This window comes from Capsicum annuum, unplaced genomic scaffold (genome assembly GCF_002878395.1).
Source record: "Capsicum annuum cultivar UCD-10X-F1 unplaced genomic scaffold, UCD10Xv1.1 ctg1489, whole genome shotgun sequence".
In the NCBI taxonomy this organism is placed as follows: domain Eukaryota; kingdom Viridiplantae; phylum Streptophyta; class Magnoliopsida; order Solanales; family Solanaceae; genus Capsicum; species Capsicum annuum.
In genome coordinates this window covers 1,354,708-1,364,590 of record NW_025820303.1, presented here as the reverse complement: position 1 = coordinate 1,364,590, position 9,883 = coordinate 1,354,708, and the positions used below count along the sequence as shown (strand labels likewise).

Genomic DNA, 9,883 nt, shown 5'->3' with positions numbered 1-9,883 from the left:
CTAGTTTTGGGCACAAGGATGAAAGGAGTATCCCTGTTTATAACCCCACATACCTTATTTGATTGTTTGAATGCAAAACTTTGAACTTTGAATTTCTAACGATGTTCTTGAAGCTTCTTCTTAAAGTTCTTGAACCCGGAAACTTGAATTCTTGACTATCTTGAAAAAGGAATGGTGAAAAGTTGGATTTCTTGGACTTAAAGTTGAAGTTCTAGAGTTTCTTGGAGAGGAAATTGGTGAATAAAGAGCGTAATATGCTTAGAATAGGGTTAAATTCTCTATTTTCACAAATTAGGGAAAAAGTAATTGACTTAAATGCCCTTCCGAAACTTAAACTCGCGACTGGAATCCTGATTTTACACCTTGGCGCGATGCGGTGCTATCACATTGCATCACTGGAAAACAGACGAGTGTGAATTTGCACTCTTCCACGATGTGGTGCTATCGCATTGCGTCACTAGAAATGGATAAGTGCGAATTTGGACTCCTCCGCGACATGGTGCTATCGCATTGCGTCACTAGAAATAGACGAGTGCAAATTTTCACTCCTCCGCGATGCGGTGCTATCACATTGCGTGCGTCACTGGAAACGGATGAGTGCGAATTTGCACTCCAACGCAACGCGGTACCTGTTCCAGTGCGATTTCTGGCGCGACACTTGCCAATCATGGTGAGCTACTAAAAAAGGATGAGTGTGATTTTGGGGATCACTGTGATGCGGCATAATCGGGGTGAGTTACTACCTCTCACGAAAAGTGTCATAACTTCCCACCCACGTATTGAATTTAGGCAAAATTGGTATCGTTAGAAAGATGACTCAATTATCTATAATTTGGTGGGTCTTAAGGTGGAAAATTCTACATACATCAATAGTTATACCCTTACAAATTTGACCCTTGTAGAATAGAACACCAACCTTTGGACGAATCTAAGGTTCTTGGTTCAACTTGGCTCTAGGTGATTTCTATGAACATTTTTCATCTACTAAACATTTCACACAATAGAAGCTGAACTGGATTAAGAAAAAGTACGATGTATTACACATAGTCCGAAACAATAGGTAACGGGCTAACAGACAGAAATCAAAAAAGATCACATATAATGATAGCAATAGTAATAACAAGTGACAAACAAAAAGGAAACATATACCATATATTAAAACGAGGAAAAGAAAAAGGACCAAATACACAAATGAATCCCTCCTAAGACCTGGTAAGGTCAGTACTAGAGCCACTACTAAAATATACCCAGAGAACTAGACAAAATTCAAAATATACCTAATATATACAAGCAATCTCGAGTACAAAAGACTAAACTGGAGTAAATAGAGGAGGATCAGCCTCGGATGACAGTAAGCTCACCCTGCTCTGAATCAGTACTGGAAGGTAGGAATCACGTCAATGTCGACTGCTACTACTCGGATCTTCATCAGGAAAAAGATGCAGAAGTGTAGTATGAGTAGCAAAGCAACGGATATCAGTAGGCATCATCGGCCGACTGAGCTCAATACAGAAAAGGTATAACTACAATGCAAGGGCGTAATCTGAGTCATCCGTAAATAGGAATGGAAAGGTAAACAACTACCAAGTTACGCAAATGCTTTAAAGGAATAAATATAAGTCATATAGAAAATAAGTAATGCAGCAATAACAGACAAATTAAACATAACCTAACTAGGCCACATAAGCCTGCTAGGCACACTAAAGAAGACAATTAACCCAACCGTACCCCCATTAGCCGGTGGGACACATAATAAGTAATTAACAAAAATAAACATAAATAATTCATAACTAAATCAATCCCAACAAATCATAGTAGTCATCCAGATATGCAACTGGCTTGAACCGGTACCAATAGGTAGTAACGAGAGGACAGACACCAGACTCAAACCGATAGTGGTGGATAATAACAAGAGGACACGTGCCAAATTCGAATCGGACATAGTGGGTAATAACGAGAGGCCACATATATAATATACACTTGAACTCATAATCAGATGCCGAACTCAAATCGGAACTCAAAGGATTTACAACCATAATCAGATACCGGACTCGAACCGAAACTCAAATGAACCACACTATAATAAGATGTCGGAATCAAACCAGAACTCAAAGTAATCATACCCAACTGTAATATTAAAATTCATACCATACCATAACAATGTCAACGTGGTACCAAAATTCACAATCAATGACAGAAATAAAATATATACTAAACCTGAATAGAAGCTAAAACACGTCTAATTACCGTACGTATGTCTTAATTTAAAAGGAGCAAATTCATAATTTTGCAATTTAATTCCACGTCCTAAAGTGATAGACGCTATAGTATATTGAAAGATAAAATACCAAAATTTACTAGAACGGGGTCCTAATTCGGATAAATAAGGTATGTTTATATATATATATATATATATGCAACTACAATTACTTATCCAAAAACTAGCATATTATTACACAATTTCAGTAAATAAACTCAATCTAAATATATGATAAGCCTAATCTACCTGAACGACAAAGCTAAAATATCTCTGAAAAGCCTCCAAATAGTGTTCTACTAGAACCTAGACTTGAATAAATTGATACAATAGGTAAAAAAATTCCTCGGAGATGTATTCAAGCGTGAAGGAAGATCTACTGATAACAAACCTTTTTGAAAAAATTAAAAAACAAACCTACAAACAGAATAATTTCTCCAACTTCATGTCAGAATGAAACTTACATTTATATAGAAATGTTCACATTCCTTAATGCTTATCTTCATCATGACTTGTCAATATATTAACTAATCTAATGACACATTTAATGAGGTGTCCCTTTTGCCTAATTTCCACGTAGAGGGGTGCCAACCCCATCCCTTTCACTCTGATATATTCGCACTCAGATATCGCATAGATTCGTGGTAAAATAATTATAATATTTTAAATATATTATAATTAATATAAAATCTATCTATATCTAATAAGTGAGGCAAAACTGCCATGTGGCAGTACCTCATAAAAGCAGCAATATTTAAAAAAAAAATATTTAAAAACCTATTTTTTAAACACACTTAACTTCCCCATCCCTATTACAATGGAAATACAGTTATTAAAAGAAGAATAACACCGTCCACTTAAAAATAATTTTTGCTAATTTGCTAATACAATTTTACTAATTATTTTACCTTTAATAATAATAATATTATCTTAAAAAATAACTTATATTACAAAATATACAAATTTTAATTTTCATTACAACATTAAAGAAAAACTACAATACAAATTTAAATAAAAATAACTACAAAACAAATTTAAACAAAAATAACTACAAAATAAACAACAATTACAATATTTAAAATTAAAACAACAATAAATGAAAAAAAAACATTAACTAAAGATGAAAAAAAAAACCTTTTTAATTACAATCTTAAAAAATATTTAAACATCAATAACTGCAAAAAAAAAAATTATAATAATTAGGACAAAATTTTAAACAACAACAAATGCTAAAAATAAAATGAGATATACACACGCCATCTAACAAGTTTGTTTATTTTAATTATTAAAATTTAAACCGATAACTGCCAAATAAAACAACATTACCTAAATATGAAAAAAAAAACTGCCATTAATTACATTCTTAAAAAATATTTAAACATCAATAACTGTAAATAAAAAAATTATAATAATTAGGACAAAATTTTAAGCAACAACAAATGCTAAAAGGAAAATAAGATATACACAAGCCATCTAACAAGTTTGTTTATTTTAATTATTAAAATTTAAACAAATAAAAAGTAAAAAGTACGAAATTAAACAGAAACGTGTATATCTTTTTTATTAGGGATAGTTTGAAGGAGTTAGTCTTATAACCATCCACTAAACTCCTTTTTCTATTACAACTCATTTTCTTATTTAATCCTTATTAGGTTCTACATTTTCCGCAGTTTATACATGTGCTTATATTTCTAACATTCTGCAATTTACGTAGTACTGCCATAACCATGTATGGCTTTTCATAGCATCTCACAAATGACAAGCAGTTCTATGCAATGAAATTTGAGAGTAAGAATTATTCGTCTTACAGGATTCTAAGGTACTAATTGCTTTTTATTAATTTTTCATATTTCACGGTGTTTACATTAATAATCTTCCTTTTTTATTTTTAACATTGTATACACAGTGAACAATACTAATTTCTATCTCAAATTAGGGTGATCGCATACATGCTTCAATAGGCAAGTATGATATTAAGTTTTTCAAGAACAAGATGGAGGAACTTGGGTTATATCGCATTAACAACTTTGTTATTACATCAAATTCAAAGAAATTTAAGACTACAATGCACAGGTTGATTTTCATAAAAACGACTTCTGTCGAGAAAATTACTGATTCGTCATTTCATATGGACATCTTTAATTTGCGTCCATTTGACCAACTGACAATTCACCATATTATCGATGACACAGAACTTTTTTATAATGATTCTCATTCATAGTCAGTTTAAAATTTATCAATAATATGCTTTTTATTTTTACTAATCCATCTATATTTATAGATGTTGTTGGTCAGGTTGTGACATATAAAGGTGTTCAAACATTCAAGCAAGGAGACACTAATAGTGTATTTATAAATATTGTGCTAGAAGATGATAAGTATGCCTTATTTTCTTTTTTACATTACAATTTGTGGCACTAGCACATCCACTGATCGTTGAGAACAAACAATCATTTTAATAAATGCACATACCACACAAATGAAATCTTTATTCTTACAGGAGAAATAGACTTTCAACAACTTTATGGGGCGAACTTGTGGATCAAATTCAACCTTATTTGAGTGCATCCACAGATGAACATTTGATTGTGGTTCTTCAATTTATGAAGGTTCAAAAATTCAGAGGTTCGAATATTTCAAACTATAATACATAACAGATTTATTCAAAAATTATTTTTATTTTCAAATTCTAAATATTATTTCAAACAGATGTCTACTCCGTTCGTAGTTGTTGGTATCAAACTAAGCTATGGATAAATCCATCTCTACCGCAATCTATTGCTTTTAAATCCAGGTTTGTCACATCCAACTATTGTTTAACACATTAATCAACTAAATTTAATATTAAAATTTAGAATATAGATAAATGTATAATTTTATACTATTTTTCATTCAGATTAAATGCAGCATGTTATTCTAACTATGAGCGGCTTAGCCAGACAAGTTCTCAACAGTGTTATTCTATCACGGATGAGTTAGTCAAAGGAATTGTACCTTTTAAATATATCAATAATTTGATTGTATGCACAGAAGTGAGTTGAATAAACTTTTTCATTCCCGATTAACTTAACACAATGTGTTTAAATATTATAACAATATTTTCTCTATCAAACAGGAAGCTAGCTATTGGATTGCTGCAAAAGTTGTTTGTTTTGATCTTGATCATGGTTGATCATACATGGCTTGCAACAAGTGTATTATAAAGGTTGAACAAGATGGAAACTCATTTTTTTGTCCAAAATGCAATTCAGAGGCAAAAGTTGTTCACAGGTTATTACAATCCTACATGAATTATTATTAAGAAAAAACTTTATTTTATTAAAATGATAAAGAATGAATTTCAGGTATAGGCTACAAGTGCGTGTAATGGATGGAACTGGTCTTATAACCCTATTACTTTGGAACCATGAAGCTGTGCAACTTATGGGGAAAACTGCAAAAGAGCTAAAGGAGAGCTTAATTGATAATGATGAATGTTCGTATCCAAGTGAATTGAATGATATCGTTGAAAAAAGACTCATGTTTAAGGTCATGGTGAAGGAATCTAATATATACAAGCAGGATGAAATCTACAAAGTTCTAAAATTTGCTGATGATGAATCTCTTTTCAAGGAATATTGTCATCCTTCACTAAAATACACTGTAAGTGGTACTTCTTATAAAGAAATATAAATCTCAAGTTCTATAAAAATTATAAATTTTATTTTAATGACATTACTATATTTCATTAAGATGCTCTGTTTGAAGGTGCACAAAACAAGGGAGGTGATGAGCTTTTTGAGGTAATTATATGTTACATTTGAAGGTGTTTAAATCTAAACTTTTCAAAAAGTATAATAATTTGCTATAAAGTAATAACATACCTTTTGTAATGGATATTCATCTTTTTTCTTTGCATATCAACCTTTGACGCAAACAAAAGAGAGTGATAATTATTAAAAACTTTATTTTATCATTTACATAATTATTATACAGATATTTATCAAAATAAAAAAGCTGAATAAATTTTAGTATGAATACGAGTTTTATACTTATCTAACACAGTTTTAATCTATGCAATCTATTACAGACTCCCATCAAGAACAATCTATCAGGTTGCGGATCATCTGTAACAGAAATTAGTGTTAATTCCATAGAAAAACAATATACCAAAAGAAGCAAAGGTGTTGGAAAATTGTCAATGCAGGAATATGATGTTGAATGTACTGACAAACAATCCACCAACAAGATCCGCAAAGTGATTAAGAAGGAAAAGAAACATGAGTAGGCGAGTCCATGTTCAACTGTAACTTTTATGTTAATTTTAATTTCAGTTTATTTTGTAATGAACAAGTACTATATTAGATATTTGCTAATGTAATGAAGAATATGTGTGGTTGTTTCACTCCGTAAATTACAGTTTGAAAAACATCTTTAAATATCATGCTGAATGTGTTTCCTTACACAAACAAGTTTCAGTAGACAAAGTAGAAAAAATGCTGGTGTGAGAAAAAATTGAGCATGATTGAAAAATAATATGAAAAAAAAATAAAAAATGAGAGTAGTAGAATCCTTACATAGAAAAAGATCATTATTCCGTCTTCAATTAACTTGCTAGGCGTGAAAAATGATAGTAGTAGTATCCGTACATAGAAACAAGATCATTAATCAATCATCAATTAACTTGACAGCCGCAGCCTTCTTCGTTGGTTCCAGGACATACATTAACTCAGCACTACAGCCCGTGCATCAATGATTCTGCACACGGACAACAAAGAACTCAGTAAAGAGCACAAGTTTGACACAATAAAGAGACATGAGAGTGGACTATGGATTGAATGGTTATAGATACGTCTATGGTAGAGTTCAATGACTACATCTCGAAAAATAGGCTCATTAATACAAATTATCACCCTACCTACATGCAACTTTTTCATCTCCATCCTGTTATAATCTAAGAGAAGAAAATACTCAATTTTTTAAAATCTAAGAAGTTATTCTGGAGGTCGCCTGATGCTAAGACATATCATCGAATATTAACCGAATGGTTTCTCACATTAAGTAAGTGCATGTGATCCAATCCAGATGCAGATATAATAAGATTTTTGTCAAAAAATTAGGTGAACTTTCATAGCATTCTGGACAATCTTAATATTTGCCTTAACTTTACAACTAGAAGACAGAGTATCTAGCTTTATCATAAAAGATTAGTTAAAAGTACAGTTTGAAAGAGTCACAAGAGGAGACCGGTGCACTTCAATACCGGTTTTAGAGGTTAAAAGGATAAAACAATTAAATAGATTCCCACTAGATGATAAAATAAATAAACATGCCATGCAATGGACCCGAAGTAAGATGTAGCTATTACAAAGGGCAGTATGGTGCACTTATCTCCCGCTATGCGGATCTGGGGACAGATAGGACCAAATTGGGTCTTATTGTATACAGTCTAACCTTGCAAGTTTTAGTAATTCAGAACCAATTATTTAGAAGATGTTGTATGGATAACTCTTTCTCTATGAAGTTTATTTGTTCTTTTAGCTTACTCCTCCTAATTGGAATAGACTAGCGAAGTGCCCTACATTTAGTGGCAGCGTACTACTCAACTACATTAAAAGTGCTCTTACAACTAATGTCGAATATATTAGTTCTTTAGATGTCCCAATTAATGAGTTCCATCCGAAGCATCTAACTATGACAATAAAAAACCCATTGTATTCCCACATAGTGGAGTTTGGATTCGAATCATCTAACTATTTAAAATAAATTAAAGAACTTTGTGCCTGCACCTTACTTTTGAATTTGAATCAGGAACACAATATTTTTGCGCGTTGTTAAGCACTTCCCTGAATAAATAACAACATAAGCGGTGGAGGAGAAAACATACCTTAGCAGCAATTGACTCCAGAAGCATAGCAATCGTCATTCCTGAAGGGTCGCGGAGGCAGTCTAATAGTTCAGTGGGAGGTAATATAATCTACACCCTTTTTTGGGAAGGTAATATAATCTACACCACCCTGAACAAACTGTACAGACCTTAGCAGGTCCCTAATTGGACATTAAAGGTCTTTCCTGATATAATGACAGTTAGCACAACCTTCTTTTTGCCTTAAGAGTAAAACATGGCATTAAGAATCAAGACAAAGAAAATTAAACAAAAATCCCTGGCCACTCACGAGTTGTCTTCTGCCCATTTGCAGCCATTAGTATCCACCACATGTAAACTGTATGCATGTCGTGACTTTGAAGACTGATTCTCAAAACTGAAAATATATATTAAGATTGAATGGGTGAAAAAATATCCTAATGAACCATATACAAATGGTAGCATAACTGACAGTTCTATATGGTCCCACACAAATTCTGGAAGCGACTGACCTCTGGTGAAAAAGATCTCCATGAATGACTACCAAAGATCCAGCCTTTACTTCAAGTGGAATGAAATCTTTCTGGTTATAGCAGGGAGATGGCATATCAAAATGAACCCCATTTTCATCTCTAAGGAATCTCCTCATAAGGCCGCATAAAAAAGTAGAACATTATGTCTGTTATACGGAAGATTAAATGATCTACAGCCTGTTTGGCCAAGGTAGCAAAGACAAAAAAGAGTTGGGAGAAACAATACTAATGTGGGACCTTGGTATAGCCCATAGACAGCCATTTACAATTGTTGAATCCTCGAAAGCTAGCCACAAGCCACTGCATGTTGCTAGTTCAGTGTACAGAAAAGAGTTATCTTGGTGCGGCACCAATTATTTAGAAGATGTTGAATGGATAACTCTTTCTCTATGAAGTTTATTTGTTCTTTTAGCTTACTCCTAATTGGAATAGACTAGTGAAGTGCCCTACATTTAGTGCCAGTGTACTACTCAACTACATTAAAAGTGCTCTTACAACTAATGCCGAATATATTAGTTCTTTAGATGTCCCAATTAATGAGTTCTATCCGAAGCATCTACCTATGACAACTAAAAACCCATTATATTCCCACATAGTGGGGTTTGGATTCGAATCATCTAACTATTTAAAATGAATTAAAGAACTTTGTGACTGCACCTTACTTTTGAATTTGAATCAGGAACACAATATTTCTGCGAGTTGTAAAGCACCTCCCTGAATAAATAACAACATAAGCGGTGGAGGAGAAAACATACCTTAGCAGCAGTGACTCCAGAAACATAGCAATCGTCATTCCTGAAGGGTCGCGGAGGCAGTCTAATAGTTCACCTAATAGTTCTCACGCTAATTAGTTGTTCCACACGTCAATTAGTTCAATGATTCATAAAAGCACAAGGTAGTTGACCCTATACCAGTGTCTTCTATTATGAGGCAAAAGATATTAACTTACCAACAGTTCCAACAGTGTCAACGGATCCTAAATTCAGCACATGTTTCTCCACGGCTAGAGCCAACTTTGCAGTTGCCAGTCCAGCATCATTTCTGTTCCAAATTAGTTGCGGGGAACAATGAGCCATATATTGGAATATATAATTAGCAGAAAACTACTGAAGAAGAGAACACGAAAGACCAGTATTCTCCATTGCAATCAATATAGAATCAGATAAATGCCTCTCAAGTCTCAACATCTTGAAAATAATATAGATGATAGTTGAAAAAGAATAGAATACAAAATGCTTTACGGCCTGA

At 32.8% G+C, this 9,883-nt stretch overlaps 2 protein-coding genes across 21 annotated transcripts; one reads left to right on the top strand and one right to left on the bottom strand.

The window, feature by feature from the left end:
- Window positions 1-4,604: 4,604 nt before the first annotated feature.
- LOC124885188 (phytanoyl-CoA dioxygenase-like) lies at window positions 4,605-9,842 on the bottom strand. 20 transcript variants are annotated; one of them, XR_007049037.1, is made up of 9 exons: window positions 9,585-9,833; window positions 9,391-9,463; window positions 8,873-8,935; window positions 8,615-8,734; window positions 8,413-8,499; window positions 8,124-8,164; window positions 6,814-6,994; window positions 6,121-6,161; window positions 4,605-4,851 (listed from the first exon to the last, which is right to left on the bottom strand). XR_007049037.1 is itself a non-coding variant. In XM_047402090.1 (7 exons), exons 1-6 carry the CDS (start codon window positions 9,709-9,711, stop codon window positions 8,125-8,127), a joined length of 510 nt encoding a protein of 169 aa, XP_047258046.1. In that variant the 5' UTR covers window positions 9,712-9,833; the 3' UTR covers window positions 6,813-6,994; window position 8,124. The 20 variants fall into 20 exon arrangements, 1 of the variants encoding a protein (XP_047258046.1); XR_007049036.1 differs by having other exon boundaries at window positions 4,605-6,161; XR_007049040.1 differs by lacking the exons at window positions 4,605-4,851; window positions 6,121-6,161 and adding an exon at window positions 6,163-6,363 and having other exon boundaries at window positions 8,615-8,685; window positions 8,873-8,945; window positions 9,585-9,842.
- On the top strand, window positions 5,385-5,929 carry LOC107875814. Its single transcript, XM_047402102.1, has 2 exons — window positions 5,385-5,527; window positions 5,602-5,929. Exons 1-2 carry the CDS (start codon window positions 5,436-5,438, stop codon window positions 5,927-5,929), a joined length of 420 nt encoding a protein of 139 aa, XP_047258058.1. The 5' UTR covers window positions 5,385-5,435.
- Window positions 9,843-9,883: the final 41 nt, after the last annotated feature.